The 23,841-nt window shown below is 38.8% G+C and overlaps 2 protein-coding genes across 3 annotated transcripts; both read left to right on the top strand.

The window, feature by feature from the left end:
- Window positions 1-406: 406 nt before the first annotated feature.
- Window positions 407-7,540, top strand: asb5a (ankyrin repeat and SOCS box containing 5a). Of its 2 annotated transcripts, none has more exons than XM_085360218.1 (7): window positions 407-775; window positions 2,132-2,211; window positions 4,942-5,049; window positions 5,292-5,442; window positions 5,940-6,074; window positions 6,668-6,859; window positions 6,994-7,540. In XM_085360218.1, exons 1-7 carry the CDS (start codon window positions 571-573, stop codon window positions 7,119-7,121), a joined length of 999 nt encoding a protein of 332 aa, XP_085216344.1. In that variant the 5' UTR covers window positions 407-570; the 3' UTR covers window positions 7,122-7,540. The 2 variants fall into 2 exon arrangements, with proteins under 2 accessions (XP_085216344.1, XP_085216352.1); XM_085360226.1 differs by lacking the exon at window positions 407-775 and adding an exon at window positions 1,214-1,740.
- Window positions 7,541-8,206: 666 nt separating this feature from the next.
- Window positions 8,207-20,744, top strand: spata4 (spermatogenesis associated 4). Its single transcript, XM_085366183.1, has 5 exons — window positions 8,207-8,322; window positions 9,704-9,833; window positions 10,680-10,798; window positions 11,028-11,248; window positions 20,641-20,744. Exons 1-5 carry the CDS (start codon window positions 8,207-8,209, stop codon window positions 20,742-20,744), a joined length of 690 nt encoding a protein of 229 aa, XP_085222309.1.
- Window positions 20,745-23,841: the final 3,097 nt, after the last annotated feature.

The raw sequence follows: 23,841 nt of genomic DNA, 5'->3' as shown, positions 1-23,841 counted from the left end.
AACTATTTAAAACGCACATAAAGTATTTTAGGTGTGTGTGTGTGTGTGTGTGTGTGTGTGTGTGTGTGTGTGTGTGTGTGTGTGTGTGTGTGTGCTGAAATGAAGTTTAATTATTCACATCAGTTTTATCTAGATTCAAATGATCGTTTATTCAACTGACTGCAAGACAATTAAACACATGTTCAGCCAAACTAAACCAGAATTTAAGCCCCTATATTTAGTTCAACTCATGCAAAAAGACATTTTAATGAAAAATATGAATTAAATGCTGCCATGACTTACATTTTTTGGGGAAATTACATCACCTCTGCAATTAAAACAAGTTTGTAAGTTTGAAATTTATATAACTTGAGCCCACCCACATCCAAACATAGTGTACACTTACATTTCAGTTGTTGCAATCAGGCACAGTAGCAGCTGCAGAGAATTTTTTCCAGCCCGTGCTTTGTCAGGACCAGCCAACTAGTCAGTGCACTGGGAGGAAAAAGCAGGCTACTCTTATGCTTTTTGTAGTGGCATCTGATCCTGCGTTCATCATAACCAAAGCTCTTCTGTATCGTGCCAGAGGAAATGTCAGACCATACAGAGGAATTCACCAACAAGCCCTTCGCAGCCCAGTTGTCCAATGTTTACCTCAGCATCTTGGCACTGTTCTGCTTTAAGCTTTTTGTTAAGATCTCTCTTAACTTGCTGACATACTTCTACATTGTCCGTGGGAATCGCAAAGAGGCTGCCAGGATATCAGCAGAGTTCTATGATTATGGTCAACAACACAGTGAGTACTCTGAGACAGGTCGTTTTAAAAAGCACTAACACTTGATTTGTTATTAATTTGGTTACTTTGTTTAATAAAATATATCTGTACGATGATGGCAAACACATCTTAAATGTAACCACAATATAAATAAATTATGGTTACAAACACCCTGCAATGCATTTAACCCCAACTGTAAAAGGTCAGAGGTCAAATGTAAATGTTTTCTTTAGAATCCTACAGAAGCCTTCCATGCACACACACACACAATTTCAGTGTTTACAAATGAGCTATAAATACTGCATTGCTAATCCAATGAGTATAAAAGCCATTAATTGTGTTCACATTAATACATACTAGAAATATCATTGATAGCCCACTTTTCTTTCATTAGCTTAAAAGCTACTTAGAAATCCTGAACTGTACATTCAATATTAAATGAAGACACTGTTGGCCCAGCAGCTCTTTCTCTCTAATGTATTAATAGAACGCAGTCATGATATCCCCTCCCCCAGCCGCATCCTGCCCTAGTTTCCATTCCCAGCTATGCAGTGCACACTTTCACACAGCCACCAAAACAACACTCCACATTCTCAGGAACAGGCGGTTCGAAGGCACATTCTGAGGGAAGACAGACACGACAACAACATAATCTGTACTATCATCCAAAGGGCTGTTTAATCTAAAGTGTACCCACTCCATGGAATACTAATTGACCAAGCTCAGGGTATTTGTCACGGTCCCGTAGAGATGGTCTTTCTTGTTCTGAGAAATCTGTTTGATGTCTCTAGCTGGTCCTGTCTGTATTTCAGATTTTAATGTCAGTCAGGGAAAATAAGGTGCATGAATAAAAATGCATGATTTAATAGAAAACATTGGGTGGATTATTGTATAATTTATAAAGAATATGGATGAAAGGATGGATGAAGATGATGACGATGAGAACGTGTGGAATGCATCAGCTGTTATTCTGGACATTGACTCAGGTGTGCCTGAAGACATTTCTTCTTTTTTCTGGAGTTCCTTCTTTTTTATTAAAAGGGCACAGCCAGTTTGGCAGGTTTACTTTCATTTGTCATGTGAATGGAGTGTGATAGTGCAGAGTTTAATGCATCAGGAATTTTCAAGCGCTGTTAAGTCACATAACCATATGCTGCTGGGTGCATTAACTCTTGGAAGATGAAAGGTAAAACGTGACTTGAGAGGTTAAAACACCTACTTGCTATGTTTAGATGTGTGGCAGGAGAATGCATATTTGAAGCTTTCTCTGTACTGTTGATTTTATTTTTATTTCTCTGGATGAGAGAATTAAGTAAATAATAATACATTTAAGTGTTCAATACTGAATTGAATACTGAATTCATATTCCTGTCACAGGATCTTGGGCAGACCGCTCACCCCTCCACGATGCTGCCAGTCAGGGCCGCCTCCTGGCCTTGAGGACCCTCATTTTACAGGTGAAGAAAAACACAATTCCCTTGGAGGCAGGCGGGTAATGTGTAACCTCTCATCTGCAAACATGAATCCTGTTGTAACCATCTCTTCCACAAGCCAGTTTGGTTCAGTAACTTTGTAGATTTATCCACACCTTGATAAAGAGATCAAGGTATGGATAAAACTCTGGAGACTGCTATAAAGTTATCTGTAAGACTTGTATAAAATTATTACCTGGGTCAAGATTACAATATAGCATATGCTTGGTATGCTTGTAGCAGCAATATTTTTTAATGAGAATAACACAGTATACACCTACCAGATAAATTATTGATAACTATTTCCATATTTCACTACGTAGTTCTAGCTTTCCATGCGGCATAAAAATGCTAATAATGTTAGTGATCCAACAGGGAAGATACTGTTTCACGCTATCTGTCAATTATAAGAGTTGATGTATCAGTGCATATTAAAAAAAATATATATAAGATATAAAGCTGTTCCTTACACGGCAGCACAGTGGTGCAATAGTAGGCATTGTTTCCTCAAAGCAAGAAGGTCCAAATCCCCTGACCAGCTGGGACTTTTCTGAGTGGAATTTGTATGTTATCTCTTTTGCCTGTGGTTCTCTATGGGCACTCTGGCTTCCTCCCATAGTCCAAAGACATGCGTGATAGGTTAAGTGGTAATTCTAAATTGGCTATAAGTGTGGATGTGAGCATGAGTGTTTGTCTGGCTCACTGGGTGAGCCCTGATACAGACTGGTCACCTGTCCAGTTTTACCCTTCAAGCTTAAGACCAGTGGGATTATCTCCAGCCCCATCACGACCCTGAACTAAATAAGCCGATAAAAATGGATGCATGGTTCTGAACAGCTCCACAAATCTTGTAAATACCACCTAAAACGAATTAAAAAAAACATGACATAACACACACTCTGTCATTATTTTCATGATAAAAAATTGAGCCAAAGTGCAGAAACAATTATGTACACCCTAAATGCATTAGGGTAAAAGCATCTGAGTAACTGATCATCAGCAAGTGTAACCACTGATATAAGAGCAGACATTTTGGCACTTGCTGGTCTGGAGCGTGCAGGTGTGTGTCAATGTTTAGCACATTGCCAACGAATAAGGAAAAACTAGGCGATTATCTTAAAGAAGCAATTGTTGCTGCTGATCTGTTTGGGAAGACCAAATCATTCTACAGTGAGAAAGATTATTCACAAGTGGAAAACATTCAAGACAGTTGCCAAATTCATCTCTGCAATGCCCAGAGACACTGCCAAAAACCCAAAAGCTACATCTCATTATAGTACAATTAGGAAAAGACTGAACTAATATGGTTTGTTTGGAAGGGTTGCCAGTAGAAAGCCTGTTCTCTCTAAAACGAACATGGCAGCACCTGGAACCAATGTCCTAAGTGGAGATGTTTGGCCATTATTCACAGTGCCACATCTGGCAAAACAGAAACACAACATATCAGCACAATCGCTTCATAGTGACAGTAATTGTTCATAGTAACTGTCAAGCTCAGTGGTGGAGGGGTGATGATTTGAGCTTCTTCTGCAATCACACATCCTGGGCCCCTAGCAGTCACTGAGCTAACCATGAACACCGTTCAACACCATTCTACAGTTAAAGATGAGGCTATCTGTTAGAGCTTAGCTGAAATTTGGTCACAGACTAGAACATCACCACAAGAGCAAACCTACAACAGAATGGTTGAAAAAGAAAAGACCCAAGGTGTTGCAGTGGGACAGTCAAAGTCCAGATCAACCTCTTAGCTAAAATGCTGTGGTGAGACCTTGAGGAAGCTGTGGATAAATCCCCACAAACCCTGTTCTAAAGAACAATGTCAGAGTAAAGTTTGTTCTACAAGCTATTGAATCATGGAGTGTACTTAATTTTTCACATAGTGCTAGGATTTTGGCCTAGTTTTTGGAAAATAAACAATGGCATGGTTTGATATATCATGTATTGTACAGTAGTTCAAAGGCCTTATTTACCCAAAGATTTTCTTTTTAATTCATGGCCCAAACCCCTGGAATTGTAAGAGATTGTACTTTCTATTCACTGCCCTATTTAACACTTTAAACCTGTACATACTTAACAACAGTTCATAAGTTTCAATATACAGGCTAGCTAAATGCCAACAACACAAAATGTAAATACTCAAACTTGTACTATGGGTTACAATAACCACATGGTTTTAAAATTAATGTGATTTTTGTAGTTTTTATGGCATATACATGCCCCTTATGTATAGTGTGTGAGGGGAGTTTGACCATGGAACTATTATTTGAGCATATGCTAAGGAAAGAATAATCACAAACAAAAACAAGTACAATACTAATACAAATGCATTAAAAGTGAAATCTCCACTTGCATTTCCAGCTGCTCACAGAGTGTGCTACAAAAAAGCCTGTGACTTCAGCTACAGAGGAAACAATGCTTTGCTCTAGTCAGACAAATTCATAACAAAGTAGGACAATTATTACAGGACTTCAGATGGTAATTTATTAGCTCTTTACTGGCTTTAAGTTGGATTTAATTGGTTTAATTAGCAGGCTTGTTAATCTCTGCTGTTGAAATCATCACAGTTTGAAAATCGCTAAGAACCCTGACTGAAGAGAATGTCTGTGTTTTGTAAGAGGAGATAAACTTTATTAATGTTCTTGTTCATTTATGAGTTAATGTCCCATAAATATCCATGCCCACTAAATATTTGTGGCTATTTGATTCTGTTTCCAGGGTCACAATGTAAATGTTCTGACTATAGACCATGTAACACCCCTGCATGAGGCCTGTCTTGGAGACCATGTTGCCTGTGCCAGAGCACTCATTGATGCAGGAGCAAATGTAAGTCCTATAGTGGCCTGGTGACTCTTTAATGTTGCCATGTTGCACAGGTCAAATTAAATTTCCATGGCTGGGAAAATCTGGGTAAGGGTAACAAATGAGCAATGTCCTGTTTCAGTCACTGCAGAGCTATTAAGTTGTTGTTGTTCCCTTTCAACTGTACCCCCAGGCTGTTACTATTAGTCAACTTGCATGATTAAATAAGGCCTAAATATAAGAATAAAAGGAAAATGTGTTCACAGGTCAATGCTTCTACAATTGATGGAGTCACCGCTCTGTTCAATGCCTGTACAGTGGGCAGTGTGGCATGCACGGAAATCCTTCTGGAAAATGGAGCAAAACCCCAGAGTCTTGTATATCAACCTTCTCCGATACACGAAGCAACCAGCAAAGGTATGTCATGGCCAACGATTTTACAAAAATTCACAAACTGATTATTTTCAGTATTTTTTGTGATTCAAGTTAGTGTTACATGATTATGCATGTCATACTGTGTGGGTGTATGTGAAACACAATGGAAAGATATTCCCTTGCAAAAAGAGACTATTCTACATGGACCATTTACTTCAAAGTGAGCCAGTGTTAGAGGACTAGAGACTTAAGCTTGTGAGAGCCAGCTTTTGCTGATGAGAGTCATTATTTTTGACTAACGGTATAATCAGAGCACTATAATCAGAAAATAACCCAACATTATCGCAGTTCCCCTCACTGCAGATTACGCTTGACTTTCGACCTGATTTTGTGTCCTTTACTGTGCTATAAGCACGTTCTTACATGCACTATGATAAACAGCTTTAGCTATAAATCCAACAGGGCCTGAGCAGACAGCTTGGAGAATTATTTTGCATTGTCACTTACTGATTACTGACTTCACGCTTCATTACTTCCAGGTCATTACGGTTGTGTAGAGGCTCTGGTGACTTGGGGGGCAGATGTGGACATGGACATTCCTCACCTGGGCACAGCACTATATACAGCCTGCGTCTGCCAAGAGCTCGAATGTGCCAGGAAACTCCTGAGGGAAGGTCAGTTCGTAGAACTGTGTCGATGTTTACAGAAAAGTCCTATGTGAACATATGGACTTATGTGAACATATGGACTTAAGTGAACATATGGACTTAAGCGCATTAGAAACACAAAAACAAACTGATATATAATAAATATATGCATGCTCAGAGGATTTTAGAGGCCTCTGGGGGGGGGGGGGGAATAAAAACATTTAAACAACAATATGATAAATTCTGTGCTAGGAATATGACAAACAATGAGACTGCAAATTGTCAAGTGCAAAAGGTGTAACAAAGAGCTAATGAGAGCTCTATCACATAAGAAACAGACAAACTAATTGTTTTATTAGCAGCAGCACATTGCAATTTCAATAAGAAGTGGGACCACATTTATACCCAACAAGTGACTGATTACATATACAAGTGATTAGTGTGCCCATTTGTGTCTCACTGCAGTCTTTGAAATAAGGTACTAATTTAGGCAAGTAAAGAAAAGGTAAATTAAAAATATAATCACAAATTAACCAAAGCTACTTGTACTTAACAATACAGGTATCTGATATTGGAGTTTTCTGATTGGACTATGGATAATTATAGTCTCCTCCATGTAGGTGCAAATGTACAGAAAGGTAAATCCCTGGATTCACCTTTACATGCAGCTGCAGAAAAAGACTGCACAGCTGTAGTGAAGTTGCTGCTGGACTTTGGCGCAGACATTAATGCCAGGAACACAGAGTTTCAGAGGCCAGTGGATGTGGCTCCACCCAGCAGTCTTACAGAAGGCTTTCTACTGCTTTATGAAGGTATGAGTTTACTTTTTGCTTGGTTTCGTTCGCAATCATTGATCCCTTCCTGACCTTGCTTTGATCTGTTTCTGTCTTTTTTTTAACCACCAATTAACAGTGATAAATAATGTTTTCCTGTCTCCTTTTCATAGCTACACCACGGTTGCTTAGCCAGTTGTGTCGTCAGTGCATCAGAAACTGCGTTGGACGCGACAGACTCCACCTTCTTTCCCATCTTCCTCTGCCTAACAGGATCAAGAGCTACCTGCAGTACCAATGACAACAGACTATGAAACTGTCTGCCTAAATGGGACTTGCAGGAAGAAGCCTTGGACACCAAAAAATTATATCAACTCCACACTCCTCTTAACTTTAATTTTAGCTTCCAGTCAATCCAGTAAAAGCAATTAATTTGAATTAGCTACACGGCCGAGTAGCTGACTGTAGCAGCTGTGTTGAGCTGGCCTGATTCCCATGTGAGGATGTGTGGACCTGGATAAATGTAAAGCAGGATGCCACTAAAACAAACTTCCAGGATTAGTTTTCCCTAGGTTAATTTTGTTTGAATAACATTAATAATAAATATTTTGTTTTCTGTTCTGCAGTGTTTAGAAAATGCCTTACTAGTTGCCAGTGAGTGCTGCACTTTATATTTAAACCCCCCCATAAAAGATTCGAATATCGTGTAAATGCACACTATATGCTGTATGTTAATGAATGTTCATTGTTTCGCATTTAACATTAGATTATTAAAAATCTGTTTTGAAACCTGTTGCATTCAAATATGTCTTTCCCAGCAGCCACATGGTGGATTTGTTACTGATGTTTGTCTCAGTGGTGGAACCAGTTATTCAAAAAGTTGACAAGTTTAAGCTTGGATTACTGACCGCTGACAACTGCTCAGATGGAAATGTGTGTAGCTGAATGGAACTTTCATGCTCTAACATATTATTAACAAGATATTCATGTGCCATTTGATAATATTTTGGCCGTATTTTGATTTTTTATTTCATATATCTGAGTTTAGCTTCAGTATTTCTAATGAATTATTTCAGTTTCATTGTTATATTACATGCAGTTGTGTATGCTCTAGTATTATTTATTGGGTAGCACTATTATTTAAAAGCTTTATACAAATGTTAGCCAAATAAATAAATAACTGAAGAAACAGACCGCTCATCCTCTAGAGGGCAGCACGCCGCTACCGACACGGTTTAGCACCGCAGAGTGCCGTTGTCATAGAAATCTCAACAAAACAGGCCAGGAGCTCGTCAATTAGCCCTCCCTTAAAAAAAAGCAGATCTCGGCTTGATTTATGGAGGTGACTGGTAACAGCGATAGAAAAGTCACTGGTGTGTAGATTTCATGGCTCGGAGCAGCATATGTTTCGCAGAATGTCCCAAGAAAACAGGACTACCAAGAGAAGTAGTCAAGTGGCTGCAAACTCTGGACTTGGCATTTTATCCCAAAAATGTGCGCAGGTACAGAACCTATTTTGTGAATCACAAATACGAATAAAAGAAAAGAAGAAGAATATTTAAAAGAGGATATGTGTAATTTAAAAAAAATATATATATCTATTTTTACACGTCTATTTTCCTGCATATTGTTAGAAAAGTATTATGTTGTGTTTTTACTAACCTACTGTTAGCTAGCTAAATTGAATGTAGATACCATTTTTAGATACCATTTAATCTTTTTTCTAACTTAAAAAAACATGTAACTGCAGAATAAAAAAAAAAGAAAAAAAATCACATAAAACTAGGGTGACCAAGTGTCACGCTGTATCTAAGCCTGCACATTTTATATATGCACACGATGTCGCACTTTTTATTAGCTCCTGGACTCTTGTGACTGAAAAAAGGAGATCTGTGGATAACCTCTGAATCCCGAAGATCAGAACAGCAGCTGAACTGTTAGTTCAGCAGAAAAGAGGAATAGAGGAATAAATGAATGCACAATACATACATTCATGATATATATAAATCCACACACACACATACAGTACCCATTACGGCATTGATGTACCCCCTTAGCTGAATTCTACTGATACACATGAACTGGAAGTTAAATTCATACAGTTTGGTAAAGATAGGTTGTTGCAGTGCAATCTTAATTTCATTAGTTGGCTAACAGTGGTTTAGTGCTTCTGCAGCAATCATGGTAACCAGCATGAATGAGAAGGAAACTGAGTGGATGGGACTGTGCAGGCCAGACCTTATGAAGAAAAATGTCTCTTTGAAATTAAAAGGAGGTCATTCATCAGCTTGTAAGTTTTAAAGCATGAGGCTGTTTGAAAATTGTGTAAAAGAGCTGGCTTTGTCAAGCTAAGTGTGTCCAGTGTTGGATGGGCTTAGAGTTGAGCCAATTTAATTGAAGTTTGTCTGGCTATCATTATCTCAGGATTGTGGTGCGTGAGGTGAGTCCTCATAGTAATTCCAGAATATTTTAATTTGTTTAAAATTAAATTAAAGTGATATTTGGTGTCCCTGTATCAATACAATATCACCACACAAAATCTACCTCAATCTACCTCCCCCTCACACCCACCCACCCAATTTCCAGCACACTGTAAACTGTGTTTGTATCAATTTCCTAATTTATATACAGCATATCCAAATTCTGAACTACCATGTGGCCCATTTTCTTCCGTTTCCTCATTTAAACACAAACTTACAATGCATAAAATATGAAGCGAATAACCAACTTAAAAGGAGCAGGATTATGTGAGGTTGATTAAAAAAGAAGGAAAACGCAAGGATAACAATAAATCTGCTATGACAAGGAATAACCAAGTGCTAAGGCAAATTCCACTGGTAGAGCCAGTAAGTGCATATTGTTATTTCTGTATTTCATTTCCAGAGATTTTTCCAGCGGCTACCTTGTGGCACAGATATTTTCTCATTATTACCCCCGAGACTTTTCATTGCACTCATACGACAGAGGAACATCGCTTTCTGCCAAACAGTGGAACTGGAGCCAGATAGAGCGGGTGAGCAGAGCAAAATATTCAAAAATATAATGAGCCACGAAGAAATGCTTTTTTTATTCACTGCAGTTGGCATGTCACTGAAATGCATCTTCCAGCTACAGTTTGGTGTTTAAATAATACAAGTTCAAGTTTCTCTTACTTGTTGCAGGCTACTGCTACTGCAAGTGTCATAAATAAATGTTTTGGTTAATCTGCAATACACCAGGGGCACAGACACACAGACAGCATGGAGCTTTAAATGCATATGTTGAAGCAGGGCTGGACGTGGACTTAAATAGTTGGTACAGTTAAAAGCTAAACTTCAGCTATTAGCAATGGCTCGTGGTCAAAGTTCCTTCTTTATTATGTCCCTTCATCTATTTTCTCACCACGTCAATTTCATCTACCTCCATCTCCCCCTCACTTCTCCACAGCAGGCACTTGCAGCAACAGCGTGCTGTAACTGAAGATTGGTTACTAGTTGTTCCCGGTTCATGGTGGAGCAGCAGCCCCGACAGCTAACATGTTGGTTGTTCTTAATTTCTTTTTATTGTTTTCTTTCAGCTTTTCAGCTTCACCTTTTCACCACTTCTTCCACACAGCAAAGGGGATGGGCTGGTCACATTAAGAGATTGATTGGGCAATCCAGTGTCAGTATTGAAAATAAATGAATGGGCTGTTGTCAGTGCTTGTACAGCTGGTGCACAAAATGCCCAGTATGCCAGATTTACCAGTCCAACCCTGTGTTGAGGTCCCGCTGGGATGTGACATTTTCACTACCCACAGTGCCTGTGTTAACTGAATCGTAAAGTGGTTTCCTTCTCCATTCAAGTGTTTAAATATAATCTACAAAGTTTATTGATTCAGTCTTTAGAGAAGCGGAATCTGTACTTGAAGAAGGAGGCCATTGATGGAACAATCCATTGTAAACCAGGAGCAGCTGAGCTGTTGGTGCTGGAAGTTTACACTATTTTAACTAAAGGGAGGTATGTTGGCAGCTTTATATCTGATGTAATATTCATCTTTAAAAATAAATGTTTGCCTTTTTTGTATATGGAACTACAAATATGTGACGACACGTGTAACTATTAATGCTAATGATGATGAAAAGATCCAGAACAATACTATTGCAAGTTGCAACTCTCACAAATATTTGTTTAGCAGTCAAAGCGATGTGACAAAGAATCATAACATATATTGTGTTTCCCTTTTAAGAGTCAGTGATGTAGAGGGCCCAGAGCCAGACTTCACCGATGAAGAATACCAGAACCTACTTCCCAGCCTGGCTCGCTCCACAGCTTCAAAAGCCATCAAGAACAACCTGACAGCAACAGAAATCAAGGCTGCGCCTGATATAAGCACAAACCAGAGGAAGGCACAAAACATCCTCCGCAGGCACCACGAGCACAAAGCTGCAGAGAGAATTCTCAACCCTGGTAGGTCATCCATGATTAAGTGGCATTGTATCTCATATTAAGATTCATAAATACAAAGAGCTAAATAGATTATCAGGAGGTGACATATTTCTCGCATATTGCAGTAGGGAAATGCTAATAACTGCATGATTTTCAGTACGGCCAGTTAAGAGTTTACAATCATTACTTTTTTTGTGTTGGAGACAAAATAAGAGAGCAGGGTCAAAACACATGCAAAGGGGAATAAATCAAATTTATTTGTGTAGAAATTTGCTTTTTTTGACAATGCCCTGTTTTGAGTACAGGACGTTTTAAAGTGAAGCCTAAGCGAAGTCCTTAGCTCCCCACAATCTTGTTCCACAAAGCCAGATGGATAAGTGCTCTGACACCTGTTCACCTGAAGGCAATGCCTTAAGTATGCACAAACTCTCTACTTTTGTTTATTTGTTTGTTTATTTTTGCAAAAGTGAGCTGAAGAGAAAATTGATTTTGTAAGAATGTTGAATGCACCAGTTGGCTGCAGTAAATTTGGGAGGTAAATATTGACACATGTCCTTCAGTGGTGGAATAGCTGGGTCTTGGTTGCTTGCAGTGGAAATGTATACCAGGAAACTGTTACATCCAGCTGTTGCCTGCACAGCAGCTGCTTTAAAAACACTGCTTATATACAAGTAGCTATTAAAGTTAATGGGTTTTTTTTAATTTAAGTATTTCTTTCTGTGATGCTGAATAACCTAATGCACAAAACAGAACTAATACACCAGTGTAATTGTAGCTGCACTTTTGACGGATGTGTTTCTGCTGTTCTAGAGCTGTGGTCTTCACCAGCATGGAGCAGAGCTTCTGTTTCCTTTAAGGAAATAAAGGTCCGTCAGCCAGCCAAACATTCATTGGTTAATTATTAAAGATACCGACTGAATAACTGCGCTGTCACTGTTTTATGTGTGAAATGATGAACTCATTTATTTTCAGTTATTCAAAACAAAGTCCTTCTCAAACTATTATACCTCACCAGTATTTACCTGACTGTGATTTGATGTGATTTGATTTGGATGATGCATGACGTAATTTCTTGTTATCGCTTATATAATGGTAAAAGGTCTCTACCATGATATATGCTGTGTCTGTTTCTGCCAGTAGGCGGCAGCATTACATCATACCATTATTTCTTAATGGCCTGTGCAGAGGAGCTGAAGGTGTACCATTTGCATTTTATAAATTTATGCAGTGGTTATACTGAGCTTATAGTGAGCTGCCTTACTGTTCACCATTGTGTTTCACCAGCATAACGAAATGTTATTTTAAAAATAACAGTTGATAATGAATGTTAGATATTACTGAATATTCGCATATTACAAAATTTTCAGACATCACAGAGCCTCACTGTCTCTCAATCAGTCTCTCATTTTGGGAGAAACCTGAAAAATGCTGATAAAATCTACTCTATGAAGAAATTAGCAGATTCCTTAATTGGTTTGCTAAACACCCAGTCACTGTGCCAGGAAGACATGAAAGCTTTTCCCTTTCATTTTTTTTAAATAAAAATAAATGCTCTTGGTTACAAAGCGTGTTTCAGCATTTTTATTGACTGGAGATTTCAATTTTAGAAATACAACGAGCTGAATCACTGTTTTTTCTTTCTTTTTTTTTTTTTATAAAAAACTGCTGTTAACTAAAGACCAAAGATGCTTTGGTCTTTTTTTTCCCCTCAATGTCAAAAAAAACCTCTGCCCATAGCAACATAAGTTGAATGTGCTGACACATCTTCATTTAGAGCTGCAACAAAACAAGCTGAACAGTCATGATTGTGCCTAGAAAATAAACACCATATGTTCAGTGTAATGACTCTATGTACCAGTACTCCCTGTATGCAAAAACTTGTCTAAAAGAACACTCTACTATACTGCTATGTTAATGACTTAATATTTCTACCATTACATGCACATTCCTATATTTTCAGTCATAAAGTATCATTTTGCTCAGGGATCTCCCAACAGCATCATACAGTCTATGCAAAATTCATTAACTTAATTCCATGGATAATGATTTTAATAGTCAAGCTTAAACTGGAGATAGAATAATATAATGTGAAATGTTTTCTCCACCCACCCAATATTAAATGTCCTATTATATCAATAGCTGGTGTTTCATTCTATACTTTTTCCCTTTTAAATAAGTTCCTTCATTTTGTGCACGTTATTGAGCGGTTTTGGTTTGTCATATTACATTTTTATTGAACTATTCTGTTTTATTTAAGCTGTTTTGTTATTGGTTTCCTTGAGTGTTTTTATCTGCTATAATTCAAGGATTTTCCAACCCTTGGGATGAATAAAGCTAAACTTGTGCTCACTCATTTGTGCTCACTACCGAATGACTGCTTTTTAATTTTTTATTTAAGTGGCTTTCCTGCCAGACAATGTAAAATTAAACACTGTCATTTCCTACACGTTGTACAGTGCTTAACAAATATATTAGACTTTGTCATAGAAAGAGAAAAAATAATGTTGTTAGGCAAATAGCAAACTGAATTCGTGATTTTTGTTTTTACCCAAATTTGACCCGGACTGCACTGAGAAGTCAGAAATTAATGAAGCATAATATTCAGTCACCAAAACAAATTTTTCGGTTCATGAATACAATTAAATAACTGTAATTTGGCATTTTAATGATAATGTATTAATCTGCTTCCCTTTTTTAAAATAAAAGAGTTAATTTGAAAATTCACAGATAACAGCAATAATTATATTGTAGCAAAATCTAATTTTGATTAAAGATTTTGCACATGTTGGTGGATTAACTATTACATAAAAATAAACAAAGATTTGGGTAATTACCAATAATGCTGTTTTAGGGCACTTGTGGCATAAACGTTAGATTGGGTGGTGGTTTTATAAATCTGAGTATTTGATATGTAAAATACCCAATGTACAGTACTTACAAGAGAGATCATTGGCATTAACTTCAACATCTAGCCATACTAGTCCTAAACAGAGAGTAACGCGTTACTGTAATCTGATTACTTTTTTCAAGTAACGAGTAAAGTAAGGGATTACTATTGCAAAAACGGTAATTAGATTACCGTTACTTTCCCGTAGGAACGCTGCGTTACTGCGTTACTAAAACCGTGATTTTTTGCGAGAATGTCTCACGACCGTGATGTAAGCGAGTGCGCCGTTCGTGACAACAGCTGTGTGCAGATCAACAATGGATCACATATCGATTGTGGGAGAGAGCATGAGCGTGCAGCGTTTAAAGCATGGAAGTACTGACCTTACTTTAAGTTTGATTCCATAAAAAGTGACAAAAACATTAGCGTCCATCGTGCGTGGGAAGAAAACTTCTTTTTACAGCGAAAAAAACCCCTAAACTTCAACTCTTTATTCAGCAAAGCATATGCATATGGAGATCACACACATCAAACTCTAAGCTGCACAGAGTATGTTCTAAAGTATGATTTAGAGAATGATTTGATGTATGATCTAAGGCATTTCTTCAATAAAGCTATTTTATACCTTTTCATTACACCCCTCCTTGCCAACAGGGAGCAGTCCCCCAGTCAGCCAATCACAACATGTTTATCACTGTCATCCCACCCACATGGCAGTGGAAATTCAGTTGTGCCCTGCACCCTAGTTCTTAACCTTTATTTTTCAACACGTCTCATTTGCTTTATGGTTTTTATCTTTAATTTTAACACTTGTTTCGTGCTCTTCTGTTTCCACTGGCCTACACATAGTTTCACATCCCCAATGTCTAGCAGTTTTTAACTTTTGAGCAACAACATCTATCTTGCACCATGATTGACAAAATAAACCCTTTCCACTGCCCAAACATCATCCACTCCTCCAGAGGATTGTTCACCCCTGAATGTTCATGCATTTCCTTGGATAATGTTCTCAGTCCCTCTCTGGTCACAGGGGCCGTGTTGTCTGGAATGAATGTGCAGCACATGTCTCCAAACATCCCACAGACACCCCCTTTTTCAGCCAACAGCATATCAAGGGCCATCCTATTTTGTACAGCCATCAGAGAGCTAGGAGCCACCTGCACAGCTAAGGCAAGGCAAGGCAAGGCAAGTTTATTTGTATAGCACAATTCAACAACAAGGTGATTCAAAGTGCTTTACAGAGACATTAGAAACAAGAACAAATAAAAAGCATGATTTAAAATTGAATAAAACAAGCAAATAAACTAACTAACTAGTTAACAAACAAACAAACAAACAAACAACAGTATATAAAATCAAAACAGATAAAATCAGAACAGTAGATAAAATCAGTAGTTAAATGTAAGTTTTGAAATTTAAGCTTAAAGTGTGGATTTGGTGCTTTATTCAAATGCAGCTGAGAACAGGTGAGTCTTCAACCTGGATTTAAATAAACTGAGTGTTTCAGCTGATCTGAGGCTTTCTGGGAGTTTGTTCCAGATATAAGGAGCATAAAAGCTGAATGCAGCTTCTCCGTGTCTGGTTCTGACTCTGGGAACTGATAAAAGACCGGATCCAGATGACCTGAGGGATCTGGATGGTTCATACTGGGTCAGGAGGTCATTGATGTATTTTGGTCCTAAACCATTCAGAGCTTTATAGGCCAGCATCAGAACTTTAAAGTCTATCCTCTGACGGACAGGCAGCCAGTGTAAGGACCTCAGAGCTGGACTGATGTGGTCCACTTTTTTGGTCTTAGTGAGGACTTGAGCAGCAGAGTTCTGAATGAGCTGTAGTTGTCTGACTGATTTTTTAGGTAGACCTGTAAAGATGCTGTTACAGTAATCAAGCCTACTAAAGATGAATGCATGGACTAGTTTTTCCAGGTCCTGTTGAGACATCAGATCTTTTATCCTTGATATATTCTTGAGATGATAGTAAGCTGACTTTGTTATTGTCTTAATGTGTTTTTCTAAGTTTAGGTCTGCATCCATCACTACACCCAAATTTCTCGCCTGGTTTGTGGTTTTTAGATGTATAGATTGAAGTTCTCTGGTGACCTGTAATCGTTTTTCTTTGGCACCAAAGACTATTACCTCAGTTTTGTTTTTGTTTAGCTGGAGAAAATTGTGGCACAACCAGTCATTGATTTCCTCAATGCATTTACCAAGAGCCTGTACAGGGCCTCGGTCTCCTGGTGACATTGTGATATATATTTGTGTGTCATCTGCATAGCTGTGATAGTTTATTTTGTTGTTGTTTATAATCTGTGCCAGTGGGAGCATGTAGATGTTAAACAGAAGGGGTCCCAAGATGGAACCTTGGGGAACTCCACATGTGATACTTGTCTGCTCAGATGTGAAGTTACCTATTGATACAAAGTATTTCCTGTTTTCTACGTATGTTTTGAACCAGTTTAGTACAGTTCCTGAAAGACCTGTCCAGTTCTCCAGTCGTTTGAGTAATATGTTGTGGTCAACTGTATCAAATGCTGCACTGAGATCCAGTAAAACTAGGACTGACATTTTTCCACTGTCTGTATTCAGACATATGTCATTAAACACTTTGGTCAGAGCGGTTTCAGTGCTGTGGTTCTGTCTAAAACCTGACTGGAAGGCATCGTAGCAATTATTCTGTTTTAAGAAGTAACTGAGCTGTTGAGAAACTGCTTTTTCAATGATCTTACTTAAAAACGGGAGATTTGAGATCGGCCTGTAGTTGTTCATTTGTGTCTTGTCAAGATTGTCCTTTTTCAGTATAGGTTTGATTACAGCAGTTTTTAGTGATTCTGGAAACACACCTGATAATAAAGAAAAGTTGACGATCTGTAACAGGTCTGACTCTAAAGTCTTTGAGACCTTTTTGAAAAAACTTGTTGGCAGGACATCTAAACAGCAGGAGGAGGAGTTCAGTTGACCTAAGATGTCCTCCAGGTCTTTGCTGTTAATAGGTTGAAACTGTTTCATGGTGTTTAAACAGTTTTTTGGTGGACACAGTACATATCCTGGATCTGCTGTTGATGTACCAATTGCTTGTCTAATTTTTTGGATTTTTTCAGTGAAGAATTTGGCAAAGTCATTGCAGGCCATGGTCAAATGAAGTTCAGCTGCCACTGACACAGGAGGGTTTGTTAGCCTGTCAACTGTAGAAAATAAGACCCGAGCATTATGGCTGTTTTTAGTGATGATGTCAGAGAAGTAGGACCTCCTTGCATTCCTCAGTTGTAAATTATAATTGTGAAGTTTCTCTTTATAAATGTCATAATGAACCTGGAGGTTTGTTTTTCTCCATCTGCGCTCAGCTTTCCTACACTCTCTTTTTTCATTTTTCACCAGTGTGGAGTTTCTCCATGGAGACTTTTTCCTTCCAGAGATAACCTTCACCTTAATGGGAGCAATAGTGTCCATTACATTTAACATGTTAGCATTGAAGCTATTGACGAGCTCATTGACTGACCCTCTGGGCAGGTCAGGTGTTAATGGGAAGACCTGGTTAAAAATTGCACTACTGTGTTCAGTTATACACCGTTTTGTGATCACTGTTGTTGATATATTTGTGTGGGCTGAGATTTTACTTTCAAAGAAAACACAGTAATGATCAGACAGGCCCACATCAGACACAGTAACCTTTGAAATGCTCAGGCCTTTGGAGATCAGTAGGTCAAGAGTGTGTCCTCTATTATGTGTGGCCTCTGTTACATGCTGAGTCAGCCCAAAGTTGCCCAGAGTGTTACTCAGGTCTTTAGTCCCTTTGTCCTGAGGGTTGTCCACAACCTAATCCCTCAATTGCATCCGTAGTCAAATTGGCAAGCCTTAACATTAACATCGTAATGGACATAGTTAATCTTATCCACATTTTTAGTTGGTGTGGCTGTAAAGAAAGCTGAAAGGACTGGTATGTTTTCAAAACCTGATGCTACCTGGTATTTATTAGGGACCCCTCTGGGCCCTCCTAAAGCGTCTATATAAGTGGCTGACCCTAAAGTTGGGTCTAAATTCCCCAATGACCTACATGCTAGCACATGGTGTCTACGCCTCTGCGTCAGCGTACCAGCATTAGTGGTCCCCACCTTAACCAGTCTATCCTAGTTAAGGTGAGAAACTGGTGTAATAACACATTACACCAGTTTCTCACTGTGATCTTTGCATTGTCAACAACACGATGTCATAATAACACACTGCTAGTACATACACACAGAAAAGTGGCAACTAAAAGATCTGCATGGGTCAGAAGCTCATGCGAAACTAGGATGTCGCCTTCATCCTCTCCTCCTCCTGTAAAAACATAGATCCCTCCTTTCCACCCTGGCTGGGTGGAGTAAATAGCCTGTATTTGCATCGCACTTTACTTAGTCCCTAAGGACCCCAAAACGCTTTACACTACATCCAGTCATCCACCCATTCACACACTGGTGATGGCAAGCTACATTGTAGCCACAGCTGCCCTGGGGCGCACTGACAGAGGCGAGGCTCCCGGACACTGACACCACCGGGCCCTCTGACCACCAACAGTAGGCAACGGGTGAAGTGTCTTGCCCAAGGACACAACGACTGAGACTGTCTGAGCCGGGGCTCGAACCAGCAACCTTCCGATTACAAAACAAACTGCCAACTCTTGAGCCACGATCGCGAGTAGGTGCAATCTTGGGTGTCAGTGGCAAGTCAGTCAAACTTTTGTCCCCATTGTCAGTCCAGTCAGTCCCCTCATGTTCATTGCTTTTGCTGAGAGTGGAGCCTCCCGCTCCACATACTTAAATCTCCAGTGCCAGCAATATGTCGTCATTTCAAAAAAAGAAATAAGAATTCTTTATGATTTTGGCATGGATTAATTTACTGAATCCTTTTAGACAGAAGGACTTATTGTCTGAATATGTCCCTCATAGGTGACTTTTGATGTCTGATCTAAAGGAGTTCCTCAATAAAGCTATTTTATACCTTTTCACTGCTCAGAAAATATATGAACCTTAGCAAAACACTGTTTTTTGTGTTTATTTTTTATCACAAATGTTATTTTTTCTGGTGCCAAATCTATTCAGATTCACACAGATTAAGATCGCTTTGATGGTCCCAAATCGCCAAGCTCTCAGAGATGCTCACTGTGAAGTACAGCTGAGCTGTAAAGCTAGTGAAAAATAGATGACAGGATGATAAGTGTTTCTGGCTGACTGCCTAGCTTCTCATGTTGTCCAAGAGCCTAGGCTTTTAATAGAGATAGGACAATGGTGTACTGATAGGATCTCCATAGCCTCAACAGACCATTAGCTGCAGATGACCATTAGATTTCTTTTTGCTGTAACAATACATGTGATTTTAATCAGACTGCTGAGCAGCATGGGTCAAGTGCAGTAACAGTTCAAAACAAAGAAACAAAATAATCTATTAAACTGTTTAGGAGCGTTCTGGTGGATGAGTTCTGTAACTTTCTGCTGCTGAGCTGATCTAAATGGGGACTTCATAAGGAACAGAGAACCTTTGAGCTCAGAAAATCTGACTGTGCCTCCACAAAAGATGTGATAATGAATGTTTGCTGTGTTTAGACTACAATGTCCCAAAAATGAACTACTACATGTGCATGGGCGGGGGGCACTGAAGCTAACATTTAAATCATCTATGCCACTTCAGCTTGATGATGGTGTATGATTATGGATCATGTCATTTTCTACTTTCATAAAGGATGATCCAGTGTCCTATGTTAAAGGAGGTATTAAAGGAAGCACTGGAGCGCCATTTCTTAATATTTACAGAATTCGATGAGCTTGTTATCACTGCAGAGCAGATACTACTGGAACATGAAATCTAGCAAGAGCGAAGTTCACTGGAAATGGGAGAAGCCTGAAACAAACTTTAAAGATAAAAAATTACAGCATGAAAACTATAGACATAGTCCATGAGTGTCCGCGGACTACCTTTGAGCTACACCCACTCAAAGCATAAAACAAGCATCAGTCAAAGCTCAGATTTGAGAAAGATAAAGGAGGCTTTTATCTAATGGTTGCAAAACACCAGACCATCCATTCAGCCCTTTCACTGGTTCTTAAGCAAACGTACTTTGTAAACACAGAAAAGGCATATACTGTATCCCTTGGGATGCCCTTTGAGAGGTGCATTGCTGCTATGGGCCACCAGATCCCTGTAAGTGTTTGACTCTGCCAGTTAATGTGGACTGTACCACTGACGTTTATGGACACAATCTGTAGGTTCAGCCAGGGTTTGGGAGATGAGTTGTTGTCTCATTAGGAGGAGATCAAGCATCTTGGAGTTGTATTCAAAAGTGTGGGAAGAACGCAGTCTACGGTGATAAAATAAATATACCAGTGTGTTGTGGCAAAAACAGAGAGCTGAGCCAAAAGGCAAAGGTGAGGATTTAACCTGTGGGTAGTGAACATACGAATGAGACTGCAGATGCAAATGGCAGAAATTGTCAGGAGCCAATTAAGGTAGTCTAGGGATCAACATTATGTTGTCTTTGTTTGCTTGGAATACCTCAGGGACGCTTTGGAAGAGCTTGCAGAGCCAGGGAGTGGAAGGTCTGCACAACTCTACTCCTGTTCCCACTGCTTGGAAGAAAATAAATGCTTGGATGGATGAGTGAAAATATGACATTTAAGCGAACTCCACATCTATGATAGTACGTATCATTGTCTGCAATTGTTCAACCTCTTTCTGTAACTGTTAATGGTTGGTAAAGCCTCCATCCCTTCCTCACTCAGTAGAGCTGAAAGAATGACCTCCTTAATTTTTCAGTGTCTTTTGATTTTCCTCAGCTTGACTAGGCGTGAACACACATCAGCACTTAAGATGGAGAGCACTGTCGCCTGTTGATTTCTGCAGACACTGGCAGACAACCACTGAAATTTAGATTTTCAGTCAGAGCCTCACATTCAGAGGCATTTGTTTATATTAAAAGATCTAAAGTACTAGATACGACTGGTGATATAATATAAATGCCAAATAATAATCGTACTTTAACTACAGGTATTTTCCTTTTTAAAGTTAGATAGGCTACTTTACATTTAAAAGAAAAAAACACCAGCCAGGGTTACAGGGTAATATGTGAATTCTACATCGACTTCTACATCCAGCTTCTCCTACTCAACAATATCTAAGGCCTGGTTGCTATGGCAACAAGCAAGCCCATTCTGGAGAACAACCAGGATGCATTAATAAGCTTAGAGTGAGATTCTTTTCCTCCTTCTGTTGGTCATAAGTGCATGCAGGGGATTTAAAGACTTTTCTGCATGTGTAAAATATGTAAGAAAACAAAATTAGGATAACATACTTTTGAATTCAAATACAAAATGCATTGCATCTGTGACTGGAATCAAAGATGTCAGATAAATAATCTTACAAAGCATTTCTCCTTAAAATGCCCTAAGAAAGTGTTTCACCATCTGCTGATTTTTCCTATCAGCGTTATGGCACCCAGTGTGAAGGAATCTCTTGTGCCGACGGGATGCAGCGGGAGGAGGGAGGTCAGCGCCTCAGGGGGGCTCCACTAACCAGTGGAGATTTATAAGCTACGGATTTCCCCAGAAAAAAGCCCTCCCCCACAGCAAATCTCCCACCCTTAGCCACAGTAGGTTAGTGTGTGGCTATGTTATCCAGGCCAAGGGTGTCTGTATGCTGGAATGGACACCAATGTGTTAAAAAATTAATTAAAAAAAATTTAGTATATTTTTGTTCTTACAGTATTAATTGTATTTGTATGGCTCAAATGCTATTCAAATGTTTTTATGGACTTTCAGTTTAACCATGTATTAGTCACTGAAGTTCCTGACTTCACAAAACCAGGAGACAAAACTCAAGTTCAACATAGACATACTTTCTATGCAAAGTGCAAACAATATCTCTTAAATGTTCAAATATTTTTCATTAAACTGGAATGCAAATCACTTTAAAGCTCTTCAAATAACATGAACAACCAATATTTATAAGCAGGCATTATACAAAGTTAAGAGCTGGATTAAAAAAATGTTGAGTGGTTGAAAAACCGTGCTCAGAGTATATACGCAATGACCTGATTCAGAAAAGCAAACACATTTCAGCAACTTCCCCTTGTTGAGCTAAGCAGATAATAGTGGTGCTTACATTTAGGATTAGTAAGTGTGGGAAGAAACTAGTGAGAATGCACAATGACATGTTTGTCTTTGACTGTGTTGGACACATACTGAGAATGTACATATTATATCTAGTGCTTAAACCTCTGTAAAAGCTATTTACTTAATTAGAGATTCTAAACTCCTTAATAAGGACAATGTCCAATGTTCAAATCCACCGGGGCCTCTCTATGTGGACTTCCATGTTCTCCCTGTGCCTCTGTGGGTTTTCTCCAAGTAATCCAGCTTCCTCCCAAAGAAATGCATGAAGGTTAACTGGTGATTCTAAATAAGCTGTAGGTGTTAATGGTTCTCTTTCCCTTTGTGTTAGCCCCAATAGTCTGGCAACCTATCCACGGTGCACCCTGCCTCTTTCCCTGTGACATCTGGGATGGGCTCCAACCCCTCCCTATGGCCCTGAATTGGATAAGCAGAAGAAAATGGATGAATGGATATTCACCAGATACAAATGACTATTTAAGACTATATCGTGTGCACAAAATAAAAAAAAGGGAGCAGCCCCTAAGGAGATGGAAAAGGGAGAAAGTGGTTGAAATTATCTCTTGATCTCATGATAAAGCAAGATGTTTAGAATCTACATATGCACAGCAGAGCTTTAAACAATATGCTACTGAGCATTCACCTGATAATATAAGCAGGCAAGCAAGCAATTTTGCGAGCCCTGTGTAGACATAACAGGAATTCTTGGGCCATATATCCATATCTGCTATCTGGACATTCTGGAATTTCTGCACAATATTTCAAAATAATGCATCTGACACTTATTGAGGTATTAAAAGTCTGGACTGAAAGGTTGGATTCTTACTACAGACATCACCATCCGTTGATCCATGCTGCCAGAAAAGCTAATAAACATTTAATGCTAATTTGAATTACAAAGCGGTACTCAGTGGTATGGTAATTTTTGACACACCAGTTGGTTAGACAACAAACTAAAGTAGGCTAATTGAATAATTCAATGAATGTTACATTAAGCAATGAAACATTAATAAAGCATTATATAGAATCATTAATAAATGATCACATACACATCACATTACCATAATTACCATAAAAACTTTATCTTGCTTTTCTTCTGAAAGGCCTATGAGTGAAGCTTTTGGCATTCCTGGTATTACAGCAGGCACAAATAAGATAACGGATCACTAAAAGTGATTTCTAGCAAGTTAATTTGCTGAACTTCCATCCGATTAATATTTTGCAGTCTATTTAAGCTAGCGTGCTTACTTGAATCACTCTTACAACCCTCACTTACCTCCTTCGCTATTGCCTCTCAGGTCTTGGCTGCAGCAGAAGCTTCCTTTCCCCATAGGGATCATTAAAGTTTCATCTAATCCACCTGTCTGATCATCCATCCATTCACCCATCTGTCCATACTTTGTCAAGTCAGGTTTTATTTATACAGCATATTTCACTCAACAGCAGTTTAAAATACCAATTTCCAATTCCAATTACCTTGTGTCCTGTCCATGATCTAGGTATGTATTTGCATAATTATTTAGCAGTTTTCATCAGTGTGTGAGCTGTTTGTCTGCAGCTCTAGACATATAGTGCCATTTAGAATTCAAGAAT

Source organism: Diplotaxodon limnothrissa, linkage group LG2 (assembly GCF_057381915.1).
Source record: "Diplotaxodon limnothrissa isolate DT_005_m linkage group LG2, D_limnothrissa_male_GT1.1, whole genome shotgun sequence".
Taxonomy (NCBI): domain Eukaryota; kingdom Metazoa; phylum Chordata; class Actinopteri; order Cichliformes; family Cichlidae; genus Diplotaxodon; species Diplotaxodon limnothrissa.
The sequence above is the reverse complement of the archived record's forward strand: the minus strand, read 5'-3'. Positions and strand labels throughout refer to the sequence as shown.